General features: G+C 43.1%; 2 protein-coding genes across 2 annotated transcripts in view; both read left to right on the top strand.

Moving 5' to 3' along the window:
- Positions 1-10,967, top strand: part of TRERF1 (transcriptional regulating factor 1) — a 35,419-nt gene extending 24,452 nt beyond the window's left edge. The window contains exons 12-14 of the mRNA XM_007458217.1: positions 3,579-3,779; positions 6,502-6,713; positions 10,296-10,967. Of these exons, the coding sequence (XP_007458279.1) occupies positions 3,579-3,779; positions 6,502-6,713; positions 10,296-10,620 (738 nt within the window). The 3' untranslated portion in view covers positions 10,621-10,967. The remainder of the gene's footprint in view (positions 1-3,578; positions 3,780-6,501; positions 6,714-10,295) is intronic.
- Positions 10,968-18,371: 7,404 nt separating this feature from the next.
- Positions 18,372-26,565, top strand: MRPS10 (mitochondrial ribosomal protein S10). Its single transcript, XM_007458216.1, has 7 exons — positions 18,372-18,425; positions 21,137-21,201; positions 21,290-21,362; positions 23,304-23,440; positions 24,417-24,525; positions 25,639-25,728; positions 26,195-26,565. The coding sequence occupies exons 1-7, from the start codon at positions 18,378-18,380 to the stop codon at positions 26,276-26,278; spliced, it is 606 nt and encodes a 201-aa protein (XP_007458278.1). The 5' UTR covers positions 18,372-18,377; the 3' UTR covers positions 26,279-26,565.
- The last annotated feature ends 547 nt before the right edge of the window (positions 26,566-27,112 follow it).

Below are 27,112 nucleotides of genomic sequence, written 5' to 3'. Positions count from 1 at the left end.
TGCAGGGGACACAGGTTCGTGCCCTGGTCCAGGAAGATCCCACATGCCGCGGAGCGGCTAGGCCTGTATGGCATGGCTGCTGAGCCTGCGCGTCCGGAGCCTGTGCTCCGCAACGGGAGAAGCCACAACAGTGAGAGGCCCGCGTACCGCAAAAAAAAAAAAAGAAAAGAAAAGAAAAGAAACCAGCTGAGGCAGTTACCTGACTTTGGAAGACGGCGGTCAAGGCTCCGAGGGCACAGCTCCCCCATGGTCCCAGGCCTGAATTGCCTGCAGTGCGATCCACTGACAAGGGGCCTGGGGAACATCCTCCTTCCCTCTGACACGGAAAGGCGGCTGGTTCTGAGAGGTTTAGCTCTGTGTTTGAGCTGAAAACCTAAGCCATGTCCAGATGGACAGATGTGCATCTGTGGACATGTGCAGGCAGGCAAGGAGCTAAGGCTGAGGCTTTAGAATCCGATGGTGCAGGCTTTAAATCTCAATTCATTTTCTTTACCAGCTATGTGCTCTGGGGAAAACTAGTTCTCTGGCCAATTTCTCATTTGTTTAAAAAATAAAAATTTGTAGGGAATTCCCTGGTGGTCCGGTGGTTAGGACTCCATGCTTTCACTGCTGAGGTTCTGAGGGCCCAGGTTCAATCCCTGGCCGGGGAACTAAGATCCAGCAAGCTGCATGGTGTGGCCTAAATAAATAAATTTTTTTTAATGAAAAAAAAAATATTGTGCAGGGTTTTTGTGAAAACTAGCAGTGTGTGTGTGTGTGTGTGTGTGTGTGTGTGTGTGTAGTCCCTGATTCACAGCAGGCCTTCAGTATGTTGTCATCACCATCATCATTCATCAGTGACTGTAACACTCAAATTTGTATCATTGAAGAAATTTGGGTTGTTGAGCATTTGTGTTTTAACTTATAAATTTCTCATAATACAAATGCCATTTGCAGGCCTGAGAAATAAAAATCTCCTCAAGAAACTCTTATTTGGACTCAGGGTTTTGAGCACTTTGTGTAATACATAACCTTCTCCCTGCTCTGTACTTGCCCACTTTTCTGCCAATTTTGGAATAATACCAAATGTTTCCTTTCATGATGCATCATGAAATGGCCAACTTGTTGATGCAGAGTGCTACATCTTAGGGTTTTGTCCTCTGTCTTTGCATCTCTAGTCACATTGGTGAGCACTTTCACTTGATGATAAATTATTTTGTGAACATGCGTAGATTGCCATTTGAAGTAAACCTGTCTACGTTCATGAGACATATATAATCACAGGACAGTATAATTTGATCTGTAATTTAATGGCTCTATGGAACTTTTAAGAGCTGTCAAACAATAGCATGGTGAGAAAATTGTATAAATTTGTATAACAACTTGAAAATTGTATAACAACTGCTGTGAAATAAGTGCCATTGCCATTGAAAGTTACCATGTAATTTACTTTAAATGGTGAACTGTAGGCCTCCGTCTGCTTAATATTCTGATACCTGAGACCACAGAGTTCCAGTTCTGTAAAGGAATGGAGCGAACCCGTGGAGTTAGACGTAACATGATTTTACCTGAAATTCTCTGAGATTGGAGGGTGGTTGATTCATATGAGAATAAGGCCATTTAAGTGATATCAACCTGTATATTCTATACTAGTAAGAGATCTGTAAGCTTATATCATAAATCACTCTGTAAAATGTATTAAGCCTACATCTGTATTCGTTGAAGTCTTTCAGCAAATGTAATCATTACTGATTAATCCTAATTTACCCACTGGAAACTGGGTCCATTTCTTAAGTATACCCTATTAATACATGGTCTCAAATATACATATATACCATATTAAATAAGGATAATACTAAAACAGTGAGGAGTGTGCTAAATGCCCGTATTTACTGGGATTATCTTTCTCTCCCATCCCCAATCCAAACTGGAGAGAGAAAGCTGGTGGTTTCTGGATCCCGGGGTACTGCTACTCTCAGAAATCTTTATTCTTCTTGGAAATTCTGGCTTCCAGGTTCTAAGAATTGTAGGCTTACACAGAGTTACATCGCTGTCTGGGGTAAACCAAACTGCAGCCCATGTGCTTTTTATTTTTTGGCTGCGTAGGATCTTCGTTGCTGCGCGGGCTTTCTCTAGTTGCGGTGAGCGGGGGCCACCCCTCGCCGTGGTGCACGGGCCCCTCATGGTGGTGGCCTCTCTCGTTGCGGACCACGGGCTCTAGGCACACGGGCTTCAGGAGTTGTGGCTCGTGGGCTCTAGAGCACAGGCTCAGTAGTTGTGACGCATGGGCTTTGCCACTCTGCAGCATGTGGGATCTTCCCAGACCAGGGATGGAACCCGTGTGCCCTGCATTGGCAGGCAGACTCTTAACCACTGAGCCACCAGGGAAGTCCTCCAGCCCACGTGCTTTAAGCAGTGGGTGTGCAGAGAACCCAGCAGAGACAAATTTGTAAAATAGGAGGACTGTTTACAGCCTATTCAGGGACACAGCAAACACACTTTGTACACCGCAAAGTGCTGTAAAATAGAACCTAAAATGAGGTTGATGTAACACGGAATTCCCATCCCTGGTCCTCAGTCCTTCTAGGCCCGGAGGAGCAAGCATCCCTTACACACACACCCTCCCCCCACCCCACCCCCGTGAGGACTGAGATTGCAAAGTAAGGTAGTTAGTTCAATAAAAGGGCCTCCTAGATCCCTGGCCCCCATCCCCACCCAGCCTGGGTACCTCCTCCAGGCTATTCCATTAACTGTCTTGTTAACCTTGAGGAAGGTCAGGACCTTCTGCTTAATTCTGCACCTTGTTGCTGTTCTGAAGCAGAGGGAGGGGACAGAGTCGCAAAGAGGATAATTATTCATTTTTCTTATTTTTCATAGAGTGCCCATGATCAGAGACCAATATATATATATATATATATATATATATATATATATATATATATGGCACATGATAAATTAAAGGGAATATCTCCTTCCATTTCTGTTCCTTTTCAGAGTCACTGTGTTCAGTCTCTGATCCTATTTTCTCACAAGAACAGAGAAGTGCATCAGAATGCCATGGGTCATGTGCCTTCCACAGGTCAAAGCAATATCCCGGGCATCTTGCAAGGAAGTGTGTTAGAAGACCTATAAAAACAAATCGTGATAGGTCTTTAGTCTCTGTCCAGAGGGGCTCCACAGTGTCATTACTGCTTGAAAACCCTCCTCACTGCTCTGGGGAGGCAGAGCTGCTGCAAGTGGGGTATCCTGCCTAAGTTTTAGTCAGTGTCAAGGTCTGCGGGTCTCAAACAAGGGGGAGAAACTCTACATACAGAAATCTCTCCTCTGCCTTAGGATATTTTTTTATAAGTGATAAGGGAACCCAAAGTGGGCTGGGGGGACTTCCTTGCCCTCAGAATTCCAAGTGTCCAATGATCAACCCTGTAGAAGCCGTATCCCTCCCCAGAGGCCTCTGCCAGCCAGCCCTTCCTTATGCACAAAGAAGCCGATGCAGCCCCAGCGTCCAGCCCCCTCTCCTCTCCTAGCCCCTGGGTTCTGTTCATCATTAAACATGCCATTTGGGGATTTCCCCCCCTTTGCTTTTATTGCCGTAACACCAGACGAGTGAAGATGAAGAGGTGCAGGAGGAGGAGGAAGACCCAGAAGAAGACAGGAAATCCACAAGAGAAGAGGAGAATGAATTGCCCAAGTCTCCAGAGCCAGCACCAGGCCCGGTCCTGGCTTCCGCAGAGGCGCCACCCCTGCAAGCCCTGGGCCAGCCCTCAGGCTCCTTCATCTGTGAAATGCCCAACTGTGGAGCTGTAAGTGTCTCTGCGCCCTGCAGGGATCTGGGACTCCTGAGAGCCGTACATACAGCTGTGCCCGGCTTTAAGAGATGATGCACTTTGCAAAACGTGTACTTTCAGCAGTGAAAGTTTGGCAGAGGGAAGTCCATGTGGCCATGCTTTTCTTTCTTTCATCCATTTTCTTATTCATTCAGCCCGTAGATATTTCTGGAGTGTGTGTTCTCTGTTAAGCACTGTGCATGTGCTTGGAGGACACAGGTCCGTCCCTGCCCTCAGGGAGCATGTGATTCAGGCTCTGCGATGGACCTTGGCCTCCAGAACTTACACTCCTCGTTACTTGGTGCCTCCCCACTCTTCCTGGGCTGTGTCACACGGGTCATGTCCTGGAGACATGCATTTAAATGCAGCGGGAGAGCCCACAGAGAAGGAGTGTCCTTTTATGGCATAATTACAAAGATTTAGCTAAAGTTTATCTTTGTACTTTTTGGGGGAAGCAAACAAGATTTACTAAGCAAATTATTCATGTAAACAGGCTAAAAAGGTGTCTGTGTAATTACCTAACCTAGTACTTTTCAAGTACATTAGAAGCATCATTTAGCTAAAATAAAACCAGTTCACCATTTGATCACTAAAGGATGGCCTTACAGAATCTGTACTGGCCTGATCTAAGGCTCCCTGTGTATTTTAATGGATATGTTTTTTTAATTGTTAACTTTGGACTCTCAGTCCCCCCGGTACCCCACTCATCTGAATTGTTGAGCTTTTCCCAAATCAAGTTTCTAAAAGCTGGGCACACCTGTGCAGGCAAGCTCTAGAGGTATTATGCAAAAACTGAGAATGTTGCTCCTTTCATATGAAACCCTGTTTTCCCCAAGTTAGTGCTTATCCCTGCTTGTGTGTTACATAGGATAATACTGTTTTCCAGAGTGCATTGAATGCTGCTTATTGAGTCTGTCACTTAGATGAAGAAAGCAACAGTCTTTAAAATAGTTAGATCCTAAAGCAGAAATTCACTTGATTTACATTTAAGAAAAAATGAAAAACTTCTTTTAAATGATACATACATTTTGCATTAGCTTTGAAGAGAACATAAGAAATTGCTAGCTTGTTTCTATCTTTGATGTTTAATGAGCTGGACGCTTCACTCCATCATTGCCATATTGTATTGCCATACAGCACTTCCATTAGGGGATGATTAAGATGTGACTTTATTTATTTATTTTTTACACATCTTTATTGGAGTATAATTGCTTTACAATGATGTGCTAGTTTCTGCTTTATAACAAAGTGAGTCAGCTATACATATACATATATCCCCATATCTCCTCCCTCTTGCATCTCCCTCCCACCCTCCCTATCCCACCCTTCTAGGTGGTCACAAAGCACCGAGCTGATCTCCCTGTGTTATGTGGCTGCTTCCCACTAGCTATGAGATGTGACTTTAAATGACAGTATCCTTGGTGAATTTGTTTAGAAATTGGATGCTTCCTCAATTCATAGTTCGGGTGTACAGTAAATTCTTTCCTGAGCGGGAAATCATCTTTTACTTTACCCAATCAAAAATGCTCAGCAAGGTGAATATTTTTTCGTGACTTCAAAAAACAACAGGGAAAAACCATGTTGGTTTTATTTGGTGCCTAACCATGGAGGTTTTGGTTGCTAAATCAGCGAAAGATTTTTTTTTTTCTTGCAAGACTATAAACAGAACTCATGAACTTAACACAGAGTGACCATCTGTGGCTGGACAGTTCAGTGGGTACTCCCATTAGCTGATGCATTTAGCAATCTGGAAGTCAGAGCTCTTGGAATTCAGGGGTGTGGATTACATCCCTTTACAGCAGTGGATCTCTGCCGGGAATGATTTTGTTCCCCATGAACATCTGGCAACGTCCGGAGACATTTTTATCGCATCTAGGGAGGTGCTCCTGGCATCTGGTGGCAGGGTTGCTGCTGAAGATCCTGTGATGCCCAGGACAGCCCCACAGCAAGGTATCATCCAGTCCCAAATGTCAGTAATACTGAGGTTGGGAAACCGTGCATTATGGCAACCTTCAAAAGACCAGGTCGTTCCCCTTTTTTTCATCCTGCAGTACAATGTCGGGGTCTGAAACGTTGCTTCAACACTGGGCTACTGATTGGGGCTTAGAAATAACATATAGAACATATCAGAGCAGCTAGTCAGTGTCTTCCAAGCTGTGTCTCTTGGGGTTCGAGGGCTTCCTAGGGGGGAGATAGAGCTGAGCAAATAGATTCAATTTTGGGGGGCTGTCTATTTCAGCCAGAGTACCTCTGCTTTGAGCTTTTGAATAAGACCTGATTTTTTTAAGTAAAGAAAGGAAAGGAAAGGAAAAAAGAAAGAAAAGAAAAATGGGGTGGAAGGTAGCTTCTGGCTGTTAAAAAGTTTGAAAGCTGGTCCAAACCCTCTCATTTTACAGATGGAAAAAATAAGGTGTTCAGAGGGGAAATGGCCCAGTGGCCTCCCTGTGAGATGGAGGCACTGGATTGAGCCCTAGTCTTTGGTTATAACAGTGATGGGTTTTTTACTCGCACAGCACTTGTGGTTGTGGTATTTGATCTCTACTTTCTGTGGCATTTGCCCAGAGTTTGCTTATGTAAAACCCCTATGCCTTGTCATTAGACACTGTTTCGAGTATCACATGTTCTACCAATGAGTAACTAATAACCCTAATTTCCTTTTCAGGACTGTAGATGTCATGTCACTCCCTTTCTTCCCCAGGTGTTCAGCTCCCGACAGGCACTGAACGGCCATGCCCGCATCCACGGTGGCACCAACCAGGTGACCAAAGCTCGGGGTGCTGTTCCCTCTGGAAAGCAGAAGCCTGGCAGTGCCCAGAGCGGGTACTGCTCAGTGAAGAGCTCACCCTCTCACAGCACCACCAGTGGCGAGACAGACCCCACCACCATCTTCCCCTGCAAGGAGTGTGGCAAGTACGTAGAATTGGGCCAGGGACTGAATCTAAGTGTGTGATGAATAATGCCTCTGTAGGGGCTGGGCCAAGGTGGTCTGAGGTGTCTCCAGGTAGAGAAGGAACCCAGACTCTCCAGTTTTTCCTCATTTCATCCTTGGGGTCTACATGGTGCCTCATGGAGAGTGGACCTTGTCTCTGACTCAGAATACGGTCATTCTGATGTCCTAAAGCCTAATAAGGATGGACATCATCAGAGAGCAAACCTCTAGTGACAAAACTTCACTCTTTTCCAGAAATGATGGATGGAACTCTGATTCCCACCTCTTCCCTTCACACCCAAATCATATTCACTAGTACTGACTGCTCTCTTTGCATCCCTGCCAAGTGATTTGAGAATGGCTCTAAAACATCTAATCAGGAACTCTCTGTGGCAGAGATGGCTTTCCTACCAATACTGCTCATTCCTGCAACCAGGGCAGACATCACTAATTAATTGCTATACTTTTTGCTACCACATTAAGATAAGACTCAAATGCTTTCAAATCCTTTAAATCCTAATGCTTCAAGCTGGCACAACCAATTGATCAGAGTTGACTCATGAGGTAAAGTCTATTTGTCATCTCTGCCGTTTTAAGTGTAGTTTAAAACAATGAAAAGGGGAAACTGAGAGTAGGTGGTAATAGCAGCATTAAATAACGTTTACTAAGCACTTAATTTTGTTACATACTTCATGTGCATGAGATCATTTAATCCCCACACAGAAACTCCATGTGGCGCAGATACTGTTTTATCCTTGTTTTTACAAATAAGGACTGAACATTAGGTAAATTTACTTGCCCCAGGTCATACCCCCAGTAAAAGCAGAACTGAGATTTGAACCCCTGTGTGTTCAAGTACAGAGCCTGGGCTTCTGACCACTGTTCCAGCCTAGTGGTTTGCTTTGTTTGCTTATTTATTTATCACTGATGGTGAGATGCACACAGTTCCCTCCCACAGCATCTAGTATAGAATCCAGTTTACTTCTTGGTGAGTCTGCCTCCAAGAAGGTTGTCATAAGTGACTTCTTTTAGGAGCCTTGCCGAGTTTCTCTTCCTGTAACCTCCAATGTCTCAAATGTGCAGTGTTACCTGGAGAGATGCCCGCGAGGTAGCTGCTGAAACTCTACCAAGGGAACATCCCTAGCTGTATGAATGAGGCCAACTGGGACCTCTGTTTATAATATTCATCCTCATGGAATACTTCAGGTGTATTTCAGGCATCTTAATAATTCTGTCATTTATCAGTTACTCAGTGTTTGCCTGGCACTGTTTTAAAGAATGTTTACGTGTATTGATTAATTTAATCTTAAGCCCGATGAGGTAGGTGCTCTTAGCCGTAGGTCAGTGGCACCTGCCAAAGTGAGTTGGAACTAGCAGCTCTCTTCCTGCAGAGATGGGGAGACAGACTTAGGCGTGGGTCCCCTTCTCTGGGCTCTAATGTCCTTCAGAGCCAGGACATGATATCATCTTCATGTCAGCAAGGAATAAGTGAGCCCCTGGATTGATCATCGGGCTTACTTACTTGAAATAGGGAAACCTCCTCAGTCGGACTCCCCCCTACTTGCCCTGGGGTGGGAGAGGCAGGGAAGGGGGGTCTCAACCAGTTTCTTCTCAGAGGAGCCAGCATGTTTCCTCCACTCACTCCGCTCCAACAGGCGACAACTCCTTATTCCACTAGGTGGCGACAAAGGACATTTTAACAACCAGAAATAAGTATTTCAAGCTGTGGTTGTCTTTCAGTGACGTCCGTTAAATGTTTTTCTTGTCTTGTTTTTATGTTGCTTGGGACCTTTTTCTACCATAACTCCAGTTAATATTTTTATGGCAGAAATATTTTGTATGGTTTTCCAGATGAGGAATAACATCAGGCACGTTTGCAGAATCCTTTTTTTAGCTGCTGAAATTATGTTCATTACATTAGACAGTTTTCAATATGTCCAGTGGTGATTCATCAACTCTGTTCTAAGACAGGGGTCTTAGAAATCAGGGCGTTTTTTTCCCTTTATGAGCTCAGGAATAAATATTTATGCCACCCTCCCTCTCTAAAAACAGGCCGTCTCACATCTGGACAAACTTGCTCTGAAAAAGGTCCAGATAGAAATATTTTAGGTTGGGTTTCCCTGGCGGCACAGTGGTTAAGGATCTGCCTGCCAATGCAGGGGACACAGGTTCGATCCCTGGTCCGGGAAGATCCCACATGCCGCAGAGCAACTAAGCCCGTGCACCACAACTACTGAGCCTGCACTCTAGAGCCCGCGAGCCACAACAAGAGAAGCCATCGCAATGAGAAGCCCACTCACCGCATCGAAGAGTAGCCCCCGCTCACCGCAACTAGAGAAAGCCCACGTGCAGCAACGAAGGCCCAACGCAGCCAGAACAACAACAACAACAAAAAAAAACCATAATTCTCAACTTTAAAAAAAAAAGAAATATTTTAGGCTTTGTAGGTCATTCTGTCTCTGTCACAACTACTCAGATGTGCCATGTTAGTGCAAAAGCAGCCATGGACGATACATAAACAAATAAACGTGGCTGCGTTCTGGTAAAACTTTATTTACAAAAGCAGGCAGTGGGCAGGATTTGGCCCACTGACCATAGTTGGCAGACCCCTATTTCCAGGATTTCTCAGCCTTGGCACTGATATTTTGGGTCTGATGATTCCTTATTTGGGGAAGAGGGCTTGCCCTCTGTATTGTAGGGTGTTCAGCAACATCCCTGGCATCTACCCGCTCGGTGCCAGAACTACCACTACCACCACCCAGCTGTGACCATCAAAAATGTCTCCAGACGTTGCCAGATATTCCCTGTGGAGGCAGAATCCCCCCTAGCTGAGAACCACTATTTCATTCTAAAGCAAACAGGAGGGAACTATGATACATGATGGCCAAAACGAGACGGGATCTTGGGCGAAGAGGAATGGTCAGTGCAGCTCAGAAGTCCAGTACAATGAAGACAGAAGAGGGGCTGTTGGATTTGGCCACGTGGTCACTAGCGATCTCAGGCACTTGGACTGAAGTGGAGGAGACGACAGTCCAGTTGGAGAGTGTGGAGGAAAGAGGCGCTGTACGTGTGTGCAGGCAGACCCTCTAGAGTTTTGACGGGAATGACAGGGACAGGAGGCCAGAGGCAAAGGATGGGTTGTTTTATGGTGGGAACCAACAGAGCTTGGCAGCATGATTTGGGGATTCTCAGGTTGGTCGAGAGGGCTTGGTCAGTGTTAGAGAGAGAAACGGGGAAGATAAGGAGGAAAGAAATTCTTGTGCCCCAGGCCACAGATGGACAGGAAAGCTTTGAGGATTCATCCTCCGTTGTCACAGAGAGAAAGCCCAACACACCGTAAATGTGTTCCTGTCCCATCCCCTTTCCTTGGAACGCTTGGAGAGAAGCGAGGTCACAGGTCACCAGGGGAGGAGGTCTTGGGAGCTAAGGAGATGGGAACTCTGTCAGAGCCACCCCAAACCCGACAGCAGACCATGCACCTGCTATTCCCTATAGGATCCCTTGGATTTCCAAGAACTCAGATCTTCTAAATTTCACATGCTTCTTTTTCTTCATTTTTATAGAGTCTTCTTCAAGATCAAAAGCCGAAATGCACACATGAAAACTCACAGGCAGCAGGAGGAACAGCAGAGGCAGAAAGCCCAGAAGGCGGCTTTTGCGGCCGAAATGGCAGCCACGATTGAGAGGACTACGGGGCCGGTGGGGCCGCCGGGGCTGCTGCCCCTGGACCAGCTGAGTCTGATCAAACCCATCAAGGACGTGGACATCCTCGACGACGACGTCGTCCAGCAGTTAGGAGGCGTCATGGAAGAGGCCGAGGTCGTGGACACCGGTCTCCTCTTGGATGATCAAGATTCAGTTTTGCTTCAGGGTGACACGGAACTCTAAAGCCCTGTGTGTCGCTTGGAGATGGCGAAAACCCACGGTCTCCATCCTCATTCATCAGGAAAGCTGGACTGCCTGCTTGTTTTGTAACCATTTTAAACTACCTGCTTAAAAAGTGGTCGTTTTTTTCAGGTTTAGAAAAAAATCGGGGTTTTTTTCCTTTTATTTAAAAACAGTTGTTTTGTGGGAGGTTGGGGGGGAATAAATAATTGGCACAATCCTACTTTAAGATGTGTTTCATCTGGGCTACATTCCCATGAACTCATTCCTGGTTGGGAATGAACCTGATGTTCATGTTCTTTTGCTTTCAGATGCCAACCATCCTGGTTGCCTTTTATCCCAAAGCTTGCATGAGTGAGTGAGTGAGAGAGTCTGTGTGTGTGTGTGTGTGTGTGTGTCTGTGTGTGTGTAAAGCAGGCTACTTTCTTTGTGCTGGGGTCTTGGGCCGTCCTTTCCCACCAGGAGTCATTTTTGTGCTGACCTCATTCCGCAGTTTGCAGTGAACTTGGCGTCTTTGCTGGGAGACCATACTAGGTAGTAGCTTTCCAGTGAGCAAAGGCCGCCCTGTGTTCCACAGCTTTCTTCTAGCATACACGTCATTTGAAGAGTTGACCAAACGTGAAAGTCATTTTTCTCCCTGCCCTGCCTGTCACTCGGCCTGTTTCTGAAAACTGAGTGCTGTGTCATTTCAGGCTTTTCCTCCCTGGCCGTGATTTACTAAGCAGGTGATTCCTGGAGCAAGTGCGTCCTCTTCCCAGTTCCGTGAAGACCGGTTGACTCCAATTCATGGGTTAGCAGGATCCCTTGGATTTCCGAGAACTCAGATCTTCTAAATTTCACATGCTTATTTTCCAGTTGGCCTGAGCCGACTAGAAATCCGTCTGGAGGAAAATAACCCCAACTATTAAGTTGCCAGGGCTGTTTTCAGGGAGGATGGTGGAAGAGCACAGATTAAAGTCCCTGGAATGGCAAGAGGCCCAAAAACTAGATCAGAAGAGCTGATTCTTTTTTGCCACACTGTTAATGGTCAGTGGAGTTCTGAAATTACTCTGTGCCACTTGGAAGTACTATGAAACCTCATTCACTAGGATTCTGCTGTCATTCGCCTGTGCTGGACCGAAGTTTACCTTGACGCTAACTGAGGAAAAGGCTTGTCTAACAAATCTGATGGCAAATACAAGGGAAATAGCATTAAAGGCCAACAAAAATGGTTTCAGATACCACTTCAGCTACAGTGTTTACATTCAAACAATGAATGAATTCATTAAAGTCATTTACCAAAGCCCTTCTAGAATTCTCCAAGCTACATACCCCTGCTCTGTCTCCTCCTGTCCCTGCCGGCAGGGTTGCTGTTTGTACTTGAAGGTAATAAACCTGTAATCCTTCAAAACTGGCATCGAGCTCAGGCTTTTGAGCTGAGTCAGGCTCCTCCATGGCCTCCGTCAGGGCAAATGAGTGCGTGCGCCTTCAGGCTGGGATGCGGCCCCGGCACAGAGCTGACGCTTCTGATGCCCCAGCTCCTGCAGGTGTGGCAGTCCTACCAGGGCACTTTGCTGGCACAGTAATAGTTTGATGTTAAAGAGGATGTCAGCGGAAGCATGAGGATAGGACTGGAGCATCTTTAAGCTGTCTCAGCAAAAGCTTCTAGCACACACTGAAGACCCACAGCAGCCCCACGCAGGCAGTGTCCTCTGAATCTCAGGAAAGCCATGGACAGAAGATCAATACAAAGGTTCTTTTCATTGCCACCATTCGGTTTTCAGAAAAAGAGGTCTTGAAGATTTCCTTTATCTTTTTTTAGGGGGGGGGGGAAGTGTTTCATTTGCTGCCATTTCTGACAAATTATTCTATGTTCTGAGTTCAGAACTGCCTGGGGAGGACATCAGCTTTGTGGCAGAACTATTCCAGAAGCATTCCAACTGTAATGTCGGCCAATCCCATCTGTCCCAGTGACTACTCCCCTCCACTTGTGGGTGTCTGAGAGGGATTCTGGAATGGTTCTGCTATTGGGTCTATGAAAGCTTATCTAGCAAAGGAGCAAACACCCGGAAAAATGTTGATAAAGCAAATGTACTCGTTCTGTTTGGAGGTTTGCCCGGCTGTTCCAGTTTAAAACATTATAATAAACTGAGTTGCCAAGGCAAAAATATAATGCACAATTTAATTTTGATTTTCCATGCAGTATAGCATTTGCATTTTTGACTTGAAATAACCAAAGAACTCCTCCTTGATGAGACAGTTCACTTTCCTGAATTAGTATTTTTCTTCACAATATCAACTTAAGGAATTGACTTCATAGTAAAATATTGCACTTATTTTTTTTCCTGAAGTGATTCTGCCTGCATGTATGTGTTGTGTTTTAGCTCCTCAGCCCCCCATCTCTCCCCACCTTAAAGAACTTTTCTTCCCGATGGTTTGTCTTCAACACAGTTACTGTTTACTATCAGATAGTTTTTCATTAGTGAATTTAGACCTCTTTGAGAAAGCTTGTATATAAAAAGTTAAAAGATATATTTTATGGAAAAACCCATCTTATTTTCAAATATATTTAACTGCTGTTCTATTTTATTAGAGGAAGGTTGTAAATATTTTCTAGGAGTTCTATTGTAAAGAAAAGTATTTTTGAAAAAAATTAATGTAATAAAAAGGAAAACATTTTTAAATAGTGGTTGTGATTGCTTCCTGTTCTGGCTTCATTGTGTTCTATTCGTAGGAAATGACTTGCATGCCTTCCCATTTTAGGATGTAATTTATTCTGGTTTGCACTATTTTAAGTTGACATCATAATATCTAATGTGCTTCACTGTATTTTCCCCAGAATGCAGGTCCCTTGGTCCATATCAAAAGCACTATGTATAGCATATTCATACTTTTTTCTTTTGTAACGTGTGTATTTTTAATAAGCATTTTATGTAACATTTTGGCAAAAAGAGGACAGTATTTTCTAGTGAATTTTATAAAACATTTTGCTAAAGGTGTTTCTTCCTAGGTCAGTTTTTGTTAAGGCGAACCAAAAGTCTTATTTTCCCAGGGGTTTAAAAAAAAAGTTTGAAGCTTGAAAGCAAAGTTATATTTAAACATCATATGTAACAAATAAATAAAGATATTTTATAGACTTGTCCTCAAAAGGTTCATTCCTTAAAAACAAAAACAACTGGGGCATTCTAGGTTGGTTTTCCCCCTGAGCGATGAGCATTTTATTTTAATTGCCACAATACTTTTTTTTCAGAAAGCAAGCCAGGAGAATTTTACTTAAAAAGGTTCCGGTCATTAGCCTCCTCAGAAATTTATTACAGTTCTTACAGATAGGCATTCATCAAACAGAGATGTTACCAAGTAGACACTGTCATATTTATTTGTGAAAACCTGATTCAATATTGCATCAGCTGCTCTGAAAATAAAATGTTATCTTTTGAGTTTCATTTGGCTTAAACATTCCTTCTTTCTAGCTGCTGAAATGACTTCTCAATGCTAATTTACCGTTAGTTTGTTTCTGGAGACCGGTTTAGAGGGCTGCTGATTAGATTTTATTTATTTATTTATTTATTTATTTATTTATTTATTTATTTTTATTTTTGGCTGCATTGGGTCTTCATTGCTGTGCGCGGGCTTTCTCTCGTTGTGGTGAGGAGGGGGCTACCCTTCGTTGCGTTGCATGGGCTTTTCATTGAGGCGGCTTCTCTTGTTGCAGAGCACAGGCTCTAGATGCGCGGGCTTCAGTAGTTGTGGCACACGGGCTCTAGAGCGCAGGCTCAGTAGTTGTGGCACACAGGCTTAGTTGCTCCGTGGCATGTGGGATCTTCCCCGTCCAGGGCTCGAACCTGTGTCCCCTGAATTGGCAGGCAGATTCAGTACGCCACCAGGGAAGCCCATGCTGATCAGATTTAATGCTCATATAAATGCCCCCACCCCTACCCTGGAGGCCAAGATGGATATTTCTGCTTCTCAAGCTGTGGATGAGCCACTTGAAGGGTTGATGGCCTCTAACCCGTACTACTCACAATGCAGTTTGGGGGAGCTCAGTATTACACACGGGTTATCTCACAGGGAACCAGCAACAAAATCCAGTCCACGCTGTGTTTTTTTGTTTGTTTGTTTTGTGGTACGCGGGCCTCTCACTGCTGTGGCCTCTCCCGTTGCGGAGCACAGGCTCCGGACGCGCAGGCTCAGCGGCCATGGCTCACGGGCCCAGCCGCTCCGCGGCATGTGGGATCTTCCCGGACCGGGGCACGAACCCGGGTCCCCTGCATCGGCAGGCGGACTCTCAACCACTGCGCCACCAGGGAAGCCCCACCCTGGTTTATAGGCATTGCTAATCTGGATTTCCAAATTCTACAAAGTGTGTTTACTTTTTAATGGTCAACAGCAAAGTTCAGGAGAAATCTGAAATTCTGGACTTCATACAGAATTTGATTTAAGTAGGGCACATACCTGGTCAGGACCTTTGTCTTCTTCGTTCTTTTGGGGTTTTATACTTTTAATTTGGGTAGTGTTGGTCATGTGCCAAAGAAAATAGCTCTTCCTTTACAAACACTACATTTAGCCAGGGTTGGAAATTTAAATTCTGCTTCCAGGGCCTCAGGTGTCCAATCGGAAGACGTTTTCCTACTGTTTTAGTCTCATTCATTACTCACGTACCAGGCACTATTCCATGCTGTATTATACACAGGGCAGTTGAGTAGCTAAAGATGACTGTGACATCATTCCTGCCTGCCTGCCAAGGAATTTAATACTTAGAAAAAACATATAGGGGCCTGGGAACAGATCCAGTTCCATCACTGGGAAGAGCAAAGGTCATGCTTTATTATTATTACTGAACCATCTCACCATCACCCACATATTCACAGCAATTTATAACAGGTGCTCAGCAACTATTTGTTAATTATCTCTCTAATCTTCCAGGTATGCTTATCCGTGTGTGTGTGTGTGTGTGTGTGTGTGTGTGTGTGTGTAAATAAAACCTCTTTTGACTTTACCTAAAGTCAATTCTGAATTCCACAGACTCCCAGTCTACCTTCCTCAGCCACAGCCAGCCAGCTGTGGACTGAGGCTGAGTTTTAATATTGGTATAAACAAAACATAATTAGGAAGGCATGTTAAGAAATTGAATAATATATTCCTAAGTGAACCATAGTGATCTTTGGGTCTCAGATATCCCTGTATAAAAGAGCCAAAGGGCTGATTATTTCTTTATAATAATAGAAAAGAGCTGTCCTCCTCCCACACACACACCCCCCGAAGGGAAGTGTTTAATGTTTCTGTTTGAGTCGTAAAGGCCAAGCAGCCATACATGCTTGATTTGCATTCCAGCACACATATCCTTAACATACAACACGGATCTCTCTTTGGGCTGTTTGGGGTCATTACTTCCTTACTTCCTCTGCTTATGTAATTTTATTTTTGGCAGTCTTGCTATTTCTTTTTTTTTTTCCCAACCACTTTATTAAGGTATGATTGACACATAAAAAGCTATACATATTTATTGTATACAACTTGATGAGTTTGGAGATAAGTGTATAACCATGAAACCATCACAATCAAGTGAGAAGATCTGTCTTTTAAAACAGAACAACTGGGGGCTTCCCTGGTGGCACAGTGGTTGAGAGTCTGCCTGCCGATGCAGGGGACACGGATTCGTGCCCCGGTCCAGGAGGATCCCACATGCCGCGGAGCGGCTGGGCCCATGAGCCATGGCCGCTGAGCCTGTGCGTCTGGAGCCTGTGCTCCGCAGCGGGAGAGACCACAACGGTGAGAGGCCCACGTACCGCAAAAAACAAACAAAAAAACAGTACAACCGGTGCAATCAAAGTATGATATAACTTAGAAATGTTTGATGCACACACTTTTATTTTTCCTGGATATAAAGCAAGGTGGACTTGCATCAGCTTGATCTCCTGCTCATTTACACTAGTTCAGAGGTTTGAAGGCTTAGTTCGTAGGGAAAAGACCCATAATGGACTGGCCAAGCTTTAGAACACTGTCCACGCTAATAAACTAAGAACTTTTACATGTCAAAAAACACCTCCACACTGTCCATGCCCACACACCATACCAAAGGGCTCTGTCCACAGCCCCACTGTTGGCAAAACCCGAGTTTGCCCCTCAAAATGACTCCCACCTTACCCCCAGCTAATTGGACCAGGGCCAGCACCTGACCCCAAGCTATTAGGCCCATAGTCCATTTGAAGACACATGACATGATTTAGCCCTGGAAAATGAAGGGACCAAATCCAATTCCCACATTTGAGAGTATGAATGGAGAAACTTGGTGAGCCAAAGGCAGCAAGCAGAATTCTGAGGGAGCACCAACTATTTGTAAGCAGAGAAAGCCCATCAATAAAGAGACCATGTTTGGCCTTAGGGGTGAAGAGGGCATCCAGTCCCTAAGGCTGCTTTGAGCCCACTTTTCCAATTGCAGGAGCAGTTCAGGCCATACATGTCTTTAAAAATAAAAAATAAACTCCTTTTCTTGCAGGAGCGTGGGGAAATGGGGACCTCTATGTCTCACATCCAAAAGAGACTACTAAGAGTTCCACTTAGTAGAACTGGACCTTATTACAAAGTCAGCACCAGGGGTCCTGCAGGGGTGGAAAAGGCACTGAACTAGGATTTTGAAGATGGTTATTGGTTCAGCTGTAACTAACTCACCCATATGACTTTGAATGAGTCATTTCATCTCTGAGCCTCAGTTTCCTCACCTGTTAAATTAGGACAAGATGCACGTCTTCTTGTGAGGATCAGATTAGGTGACATAGGGGAAAGTTGTTTGCAAGCTGTTAAGGTCACCATCACTGGCAGCTGCAGAACCCTCACCCAGATAAGGCTGCTCAAGGGGGTTAGAGGCAGGCTGAGGAGCCATCCCAGAGGAGAGACTGATGCTTCAAAAGCAGCAACAGAGTTGGAGAGCTATAGGAAAACTCCACTGGCTAAGAGAGACCAGCCAACTCTGAATGTCACAATTGACAGAGGGAGCCTGATTCTGAAAAGGACACTGGGCAGCCTGCCAAGGCTGTTGTTGTTATAGCTATTACCATTAAAGTACAAACTCAGGTTGTTTCTCCAGGGCAAGATGAGGTAACAGATCCCGAGTCATGGACCACCTGGCCAGGGAATCGTAAAACAGAGACACTGTGACTCCCAAAACTACAATTCAGAAATGTCACAAGGTGATTAATCCCAGTCTCTTTGATCTTCTCCTTTAAAAAACACACAAAAAACCCCTAACTCAAATACCAAGTTGGAGTGGATCTGAGGCTTGTTTCCTACTCCCTTGCTTGGCGCCCTGTAATAAATCCTTACTCGGATACGAACTCCCGCTGTCAGTTTGGCTTTCTGCGAGCCACAGGTACACAAGCCCTTTGCTCCGTTATAACAGGAAAAAACATCAACCATTCATCCACTACTCAGAGATAACCAGTGTCAATATATTACTCATATTTTTTCCAAGCATGTGTTTGTTGTGTTTGCATCCAACAAAACAGGAACCGCAAAGGACAAACACGATTTGAAAAGGAAAGCGCTGACAGAACTCGGTAATTAAATACGAGCTGAAACTATTAACAGGACGGAGTACAGGTCAGGTTGCGGCCGGAAGGAAGCCGGCTACATTCACAGTCCCACCCTCGCAGAGCGTGGAATCGCGTCTCTATGGTTGTTCCGGTGCCGGAACACAAGGATACACTCTCTCCTTTTGCAGAACTCTATGGTCAGAGGACTCCTCTGTGACCCCGGAAGCGATCCGGGAAAGCGGAAACGGCAAGATGGCGGCGCGGACGGCGTTTGGGCCCCTTGGACGGCGTCTCTGGCAGGTATGAGGTGCGCTGGGGGGACGCGCTGGGGGGACTAGGCGGTCCTTGGGTAACTGGCCCAAGGGCAGTTACCATTACGACTGGCTGCCACCTGTCATTCTTAACATCTGGAACTTTCCGCGATATTTATTCCGCACGGCCCGTTGTTTGCAGGAAGGTGGCGAGAAAAGGGCTGATTTTATCTCGAATTCTCTCATAGGATAAAACATAAGTTAATGAGTCAGGGCAGAGACAGGAACTAGAAAAATCGTAGACTGTCAGGGCTGGAAAGGATATTGAACAGCGAATGTTCCAGACCCAGCCTTTCACGTTTGCGAAATAAACAGGCTCAGAGAAGTCAAGAAGGTTGACCTCGCGAAAATTAGGTGGCACGAGATTTTAGAGGCTTCCCACGGAACCAGATTGAGATACTTTACGGATACCCGGGTTTCTGAGATTTAGATGAGAATCGCTGAAGTCAGAGGAGTGGGTTAGATATCCTCTGCTCGGTTCTTTGAAGAAAAAGCGAAAATTTAAGCGGCGGTTCTTAAGTTATTTGGCCTCAGCACCCCTTTCTTTACACTCTAAAAATGGTTGAGGACTCCGAAGAGCTTTGGTTTTTGTGGGTTTTAGCTGTCGACTTTTAGCTTATTAGAAAATACAACCGAGAATCTTAAAAGTGCTTGTTCACTTAAAAATAACACTAATAAACTCATTACATGTTAACATAATTAACGTTTTTATGGGAAACAACCATATTTTCCCAAACAAGTTGAGAGAGAAGTATAGCAATATTTTACGTTTTTGCAAATCTCTTTCATGTCTGGCTTAATAGAAGACAGCTTGGCTCTCATAGCTGCTTCTGCAATCTGTTTTTATATCACACGTCCTGCAGCCTCTGGAAAACTTCACTGTACACTGGTGAGAGAATAGAGTGGGAAAGTTGCAAATTACATCTTACTGTTATTATGAAAATAAGTTTAGTCTCCTGGGCCCCTTCTGAAGGTGTCTCAGGAGCCCCTCAGAAGTCCTTAGACCACACTTTGAGAACCACCGTTATTAAGTCAGGCGCTGTTAGTGGTTGAAATTTTGAACTATTTTAAGACGCACTTACCCAGAACAGGCTCCACCCCCTCAAAAAAAAAGAAAGGAAAAAAAAGGAAGGAAAGCTTAAGAACTTCTTAAGGTTAGTTTGTGGGTGTAATAGCACTTTAGGCTCCAACTTTTTAAAAGCAGGGGGTTTATACTGGGAGAAGATGCCTGGGAAGTGTCATATTCCTTAGACCTGTGGGCCTTCTACACAACTGGATTGTGGGCTTAGGGGTATAAATGTGGGGAGGGAATTTGCTCTGTGCTTATGTGTGGAAAATGGCACATACCTCTTACTACCTTGTATTGTGCTTGATTTTCTTTCTTCTTTTTGCTTTTCTCCCTTGATCCAAGAGAAACTGAAAGTTTTGATTTGCTTCCATCTTGGGTGAAGAGTAGAAGAAGGATAATTAGCTAAGAATAGTTTTTTTTTTAAACATAGGTGACCCTCTGTTGTTCTAATTAAGTTTCATTTGTACTAAACTGTTATTCTCATCTTTAAAGTATTTTTCAGGATCCTATTGAGCTTCCAGTTTCTTAGGTTACACTTTTAAATCTTGGGAAAGCTTAAGAAAAAAACGGGTGGCAAATGTGTATTACATACAGTACCATAGGTTTCCTACAACTAGAAATTTTGTTCCACCAGGGGGAGCTGACAGTAAGGATTTGGAAACGCTGTATTGTTGCAGTATGAGGCACAGTAGTGGTATATAAGATGGGTGTAAATTCCAATGTGTATTTCAACTTACTTATAAAATTAGATGTTTATAAGCTAGTTGTCTCAGCCAAGCGAAGAAATAAATATGCTGGAAAAGGTGTATGAAAGCTTCAAAGAAGGGTACTTTAGAATTCTTATTCCAGCTCCATAAATTAAATTATAAAGACGCTTTTTTTTTAATGCTTGAAAATATTTAGGTAAAAGAAGTATTATGTTGAAATATATTTAATCTGTAAAAAAAAAAAATGGGAAAATGAAGTCACATGTTTTCTTCCTTGATGTCTGCATATTTAATTCATAGCTGTTAATGTGAGACTTGTTTTTTTAAAAAAGTTCTTGTTCCTGGGCTTCCTTGGTGGTGCAGTGGTTAAGAATCTGCCTGCCAGTGCAGGGGACACGAGTTCGAGCCCTGGTCTGGGAAGATCCCACATGCCGTGGATCAACTAAGCCCATGTGCCACAACTACTGAGCCTGCGCTCTAGAGCCCGTGAGCCACAACTACTGAGCCCGCGTGCCTAGAGCCCATGCTCTGCAGCAAGAGGAGCCACCACAATGAGAAGCCCGCCACCGCAACGAAGAGTAGCCCTCGCTTGCTGCAACTAGAGAAAGCCAGTGTGCAGCAACAAAGACCCAACGCAGCCAAAAATAAATTAATTAATTAAAAAAAAAAAAAAGTTCTTGCTCCTGAGCTTTAAAAAATATAGTCTCTAGTATTTTGAGAGTCCTTTCTGATTATCAACTCTTACCACTGTCCTCTTTTTTTTAAATGAAATCTAACTTGGCAATTTAGTTACCCCAATATCTTCATCTAAAATAATGAGATAGCCTGTTATTTGAAGCATCCTGCATCTTTTGGGTCTTAATGGAAACTATGAATGGCTTGGGAATTGATTTTCATTCTAACACACATCCCCCTGTTTTTAAGGGTTCGAGGAATTTTTCTGTATGCAGTTCTAGGAGCAGTACACCCAAAAATGGTGGCCTTCTTCTGTAAGTATATAATTGGTTGTGCTAAATTGAATAAGAAAATGGGCACTTGTGCTGTTTTACTTAGGTTTCTCTTTGTTTCCGCACATAGCAGCACCAGTATGAAGTGGGTACAGTTTTCAAACCTACACGTTGATGTTCCCAAGGATTTGACCAAGCCTACGGTATGCACTCCCTATTTCTTGGCATAAGAAGGTACATTAGCAATAAATTTTCCTCATTATTTCATTTGGGGCTGTTTCCCAAACACTTTATGAATAAAAAAATTTGTTCTGGAATACTGGCAGGTGCACAGTGCACCTGAGGAAAGTATTCACTGATGTCCCTGAGTGCTCATGGTCGCTTTCAGGCTATTAAGGTAAGAGCTAATCGAATAAAGTATTTACCCCAAATAACTGTGGGGATGAGTAGTCTTTTGCTTTTAACTCAGCATAGTGTACAGTGTTGTCATAATTAATGATAATACTTGGTATTATATTATGGAATTTTTTTGTTGTGGTGGTAGGCTTCATGTCTTTATTGAACAGTGAATAGTGCTTTATTGTGAGAGAGAGCATTATCACAAGTAGAGAAAATCCAGGAGCAGCTATGTAACCTTGTTTCCTTTAAGTGAAAGCCATGATTTCATCAACCCAGTTTTTGTATTATTTGTAGTTTTTTTAAATCCTAAAACTACAAACTATATTTTGTAGTTTTTTAAATTCCAAATGCTTCCAGCCCCACACCTCAAAAATAATCCCCTTTAACAGTTTGGTACATATCCTTCTAGACCTTTGTCTGTATATAATCATCTGTGCACACCATGAGCACCAAAGTGGAATTGTGTTATACCTAATGGCCTGCTGGTTCAGTGTTTTCACTTCATAGCATATATAAACCCCAGGTCTCCAGCTCAGATGCCTGCGTAGGCCAGGCCTGTAAGGAACGGTAACTGGGTGGGCACAGTGGCAGGCTGTACCCTTTATAAGCAAGACAGCTGCTACTTACTGTAGCCAGTTGTTGCCATGTGGGAAATTAGACCTAGTGATGTCAGATTGTCTGAATTTTCCAAACTAAATGAAATTCAAATATTTGTGCAAAATCTTTTGATTTTTAATATTTGTAACATTCAGAATTATCTTTAAAACCCTATAGAGACCAGTCATTATACATTTTAGGGCTATATTCCCCTTCTCTTGTCCCTCAACTTAAGAGATAGGATATCAGTGTATTCTCTTCTTCCAACAACCCTATTTGGGGTAATTGAGAGTGAATATCTAGCTTCCTGGTTAGTAAGTAGATCTCCTTTCAAGGGCAAAGTAATTTAACTCTGAAACATTGGATTAGTAATATAAATTACTGGTTTGATGGATGAATGAAGTAAAGGTAATTCACCTCTTGGAAGAAAGTCGGAAATGTCAAACCCATCATTTCTAAGATCTTTAAGTATTAAGGTGGAAGAGGTAGAAGTTATTTGTACAGTCAGTGTCATGACATTTTAGTTAGAAATGAGTAATTTTTCTGTTAGAGCAGGCAAAATAAACATGGACAAACCTAATAAAAAGAATATGAATAGAAATAGCTCGCCTTTGTTTAACAACGTTTTATAACTTATAAGCATTTAAATCCATGCTCTCTCATTTGTTCCCGACAGAAATGCCATGAGCTGTAGCACAAGTATTGTCCTATTTATATGTGAGAAAACTAAAGTTCAGTGAGATTATATTACTTGCCCGTTGTTATTCAGCTTTAAGTGGCAGAGTTTAATTCTCAATCCAGGTCTTCTGACCAGGCTACTTTTATTAACAGAACCCCAAATCCTTTCCTGTTGTATATTTGGGGTTTAATAACTATTAAGCTCGAAGGTTCCATTGGTGACTTTGTAGGTTGCTTGAAAATCCTTTTGATTCAAACTGTATTTTAACTGATTCTTAAGGGTCATTGTGGAGTGTGAATGTGGTTGTATCTAGATATTTAAGCTGTGTTAAGATGTTACTCAGCATTTTTCTCCCCACTTATTAGTAAACTCTGAAGTTGTTCAGGTGAGGGCAATACATTAAATTTTCCAGTTGTAAATATTAGAGGAACCATGACTGAAGCTTTTCTTTTTGATTTTAAAATTGCAGATAACCGTTTCTGATGAACCAGACACGTTATATAAGCGCCTATCAGTTTTAGTAAAAGGCCACGATAAGGCTGTATTGGACAGTTATGAATATTTTGCGGCGCTTGCTGCTAAAGAACTTGGTATCTCTGTTAAAGTGTAAGTACGATCTTTCTTAATCTGACCTGTTAGCTGCTATAATACAATCAGTCAGGAACATGCTGCCAGTCCCATCTAGGTCTGAGCTCTTAAAGTGGGATAAAAACTCATGATGGGGATTGATTAGGTTTGTTATATTATTCTAAGCAGGATCATCCCTTCCTGTCTACCAGCATTTTTAAATACTAGAATGAGTGAACAAGGAAAATGAAGGAATCCTTTCTCTAGAAATTGCATAGACTTAGGAGGCCCAAGAAGCCCTCGTGTCTGGGATCTCCATGGGGCAGGGAGGTGGATTAGGTGAACGAGCAATTCTTTCAGGCCTCTTGGATTTGGTATCTTTGCTATTATATTCACTGTTTGAAATCTGCCTTAAGAAACACCGTTCACCCAATACTTTCAGGCATGAGCAAGGCGAGCTTTGTATGGCCCTGAAGTCACTGCAAGGTCAAGTATAACCACCTTCTGTGTTTTGTCACCTGCTCTTTCTGATGTTGAACGAGGCCCATATGGAGCTTTGCCAGTCTTGCCTTCTAGCAAAACTGAAGGAACTCACACATTTCCCATAACAGACCATGGTTTTGTGCTTTTCACTGTATCTGTAATACACGGCAGACATTACAACCATGTCCAGCCCACGGTGCTGCACCTCACAGTTCATGTGTTTAGTCAGTGTGAGACCTCAAGGGTGTGAAAGCCGGAGGCATGTGTGTGTGCACTTGCATGCCAAGGCTTGTTTTGGGGTCGATGGCAAATGTTCCTGTTGCTGTCTGCAGGTTTATTTTAGCTGGAGCTTCATGACAGCAGTTGTTAGAGATGACAGTCTTGACAAATGGAAGTCTGTAAAATGGTAGTTAACGCCTGTAATTGCGCGTGAGCCTGCCCTGCAAAATTGTGGAATCATGCTTTGATATCAGTGACTCAGGTTCTAACATCACTTAGCTTAAGTATGTTGCTTCGCCCATTAATTTTCCAGACATGAACCTCCAAGGAAAATAGAGCGATTTACTCTTCTCAAATCAGTGCATATTTTCAAGAAGCACAGGGTTCAGTATGAAATGAGAACACTTTACAGATGTTTAGAGGTGAGTTTATTTCAGACATTCAGGCATTTTTTTGAAATGCCCCAAATTTCACACTAGCACATCATAACTTTCCTTTAACCTTGCCCAGTAGACTTCCTTTCAGTCAACCCATGCCGGATAGTGGTAGAGAAGGTAAGTGTTTTTTTTGTGTTTATAGAAGCAGCATGATAGGAAAATCAAACTCAAGTAAAGCCATCCTTCAGAGTAGTTCATACTTTAACTCAGTAGTGCACACATTATGTTGACTAATTTTTATACAGTAAGGTATCATTGGAATAATTTTGCTTATATTTCAAAAATTCTGGCTGCGTTTTCACACAGCTCTAATAATTCTTCTCACATGCTCACTGAATTCTCCATGTCCATAATGGGCAGCATTAAGGTTTTTCATTCGTCAATTATCATTCATTTGCGCAGCATCCCAGGTCAGCACAGTCTTGTGGTTAAGGAAAGCATGGGCTTTGGAGTTGGACAGCCAGGTCCAAGTACTGGCATTTACTAGCTGTGTGACCTGTGCCTCAAGTCCTTCATCTTTAAGTTGGAAATAATAACAGTACCAATTTCATACAGTTAGTGTGAAGATTAAATGAGATATTTATCTAAAGCACTTAGAATATTTCATCTCATAGTAAATGATTGGTAAATGTTACTAAAACAAGTGCTTGTGCATGTTTTATCTGAGAGGCTCTGTACTAGGCATTGAGAGTACAAATATTAAGACATAGTCCTACCCTTAAATGAAAAAGAAAAATGCAAAATTTTATCCACCTTGCCATGGAGCACACAAAATCTTATATTTTATAATTTAGTCTTTTTCCTTTTGTTTTGAGTTGTTTTGTGAAACTCTTACACTGTTTTGATACCATGCTTGCCAGCTGGGTTCCATGGAACCCTGGCTTTAAGGCATTTAGGAGGAAAGGGGACATTGCGGCTGTGCTCCCCTCATTCAGTTCAACCAGAGGATCTGCACTTTTTCCCTTTTAAATTGGGATTCTGTAAGATTTTACAGATGAAGAAAAGACTCTACTGCTTTTACCAGAAAAAAAAAAAAAACCCTCAAAATTTCTGCTTTAACCAGCACAGCATGAATCAATTTCACGTTTGAAATTTTAGTTAGAACATCTCACTGGGAGTACAGCTGATGTCTACTTGGAATATATTCAGCGAAACTTACCTGAAGGAGTTGCCATGGAAGTTACAAAGGTATGACTTGAATTTCTGCCTCTTTTGCAGGGAGATGTATATTGTTGTGTTGATACATTGCTGCCTGATTCCAGCCCACTGGGTGGAGGGGAGGACCTGGAGGCAGAGTTGCCACAGTGGTTGGGGTCTACACCTGCCGTGGAGGGCGCGGCTCAACAGAATGCTGTCCTCGCAGCCCATGTCCTCCTGGAGCCACCTCTGATGCCTCCCTCCCTCTTAGCAGTTGTCTAGACGTGGGTTCCACGTTGATTGGTGGTCCCTGGAGATCACTGAGGAGCAAATAGATTATGTATGTGAGAGTGTTTATCTACTATCGAGTTTTCTTCTCTGTTTCAAAGCCCTACAACAAGATGAGAGGGTAAAAGAAAAAAGTCAAGAGGACTTGAGGGAACAGAATGAATAAATTCAATTTGTGGCTGAAGAGTTAAGTCCACATTATATTATAATTTTGTTTTTCTCTCTTTAGACAAAATTAGAACAGTTACCAGAACACATCAAGAAGCCAATCTGGGAAACAATACCAGAGAAAGAAGAAGAAAGCAAGTCATAAAGTCTCAGAGTGACCACTTGTGCTGGGATGTGGAGTGAGCATGTCAAGTGGTGGTAGTCTCCAGTGAAGACAGTCTCAAGTCACCCTGACTGCTCTCCTGAGGCCGCACGGCCTGATCAGTAGAAAGCAGGGATTGGAAGTTTACGATACACCAGACTATTGTGCGGGAAGCACTTTATCTTTCTTTTATACATGTCATTGTTTCAGTTCGGATTTTAACAAATGTGAGCAAACCATTTGGACCACTCTGTACCAAAACAGTCAAATTCATATTTTGTTATTCCACTGTTGTTCAATTATTAGTTTGTACTGATTGTGATTTGTATCATTTCATTCATCTAAAAGTGTTTCAAATATTCCTCACACACATTTCTTTCTTTTGAGGGACCTAGAAGGAAAATTTGGTTAATTTAACACTGAGTAGTTAAAGTTTTTGATATTTACCTTAGTGCAGACTGACATATGCTAGTTTGGGGGTGGTGACCTCTAGGTTTTACCTCATGTAAGCATTACATTCTTGAAAATTGATATACTTTATAGCAGATCAAGCACATCTGTGGCATGTGCTGAATTCTTCTGTAGCCCGAACCCTTTCAGGGCCACCTAGAAGGGTCACTATAATGGAATTTGAGCTCTCAAGAAATTACTGTATCCTTTCATTCATCCTGTAATTCATTTATTCAGTAAGCTTTTCTTTTGTTGACTTTGCACCCAGCACTATAGTAAATACCAAAAATTGAATAGCAATAACAGCTTTCAAAAATTGTGCAAGGCACAAATAAATACTTTTCCCTTATTAAGTTCCATGCTGATAAGACCTCGTTCTTTTGGTGA

Source organism: Lipotes vexillifer, unplaced genomic scaffold (genome assembly GCF_000442215.2).
Source record: "Lipotes vexillifer unplaced genomic scaffold, Lipotes_vexillifer_v1.1 scaffold4, whole genome shotgun sequence".
Taxonomy (NCBI): Eukaryota; Metazoa; Chordata; class Mammalia; order Artiodactyla; family Lipotidae; genus Lipotes; species Lipotes vexillifer.
This window is presented reverse-complemented; position numbering and strand designations above follow the sequence as displayed.

Bases quoted from the DNA above. Each gene is read 5' to 3' on its own strand.
- MRPS10 (XM_007458216.1), top strand. From the start codon at position 18,378: ATGGCGGCGCGGACGGCGTTTGGGCCCCTTGGACGGCGTCTCTGGCAG. The intron at 21,202-21,289 runs GTAAGTATATAA...TTCCGCACATAG, and splicing joins AAAAATGGTGGCCTTCTTCT to CAGCACCAGTATGAAGTGGG. The intron at 25,729-26,194 runs GTATGACTTGAA...TTCTCTCTTTAG, and splicing joins TTGCCATGGAAGTTACAAAG to ACAAAATTAGAACAGTTACC.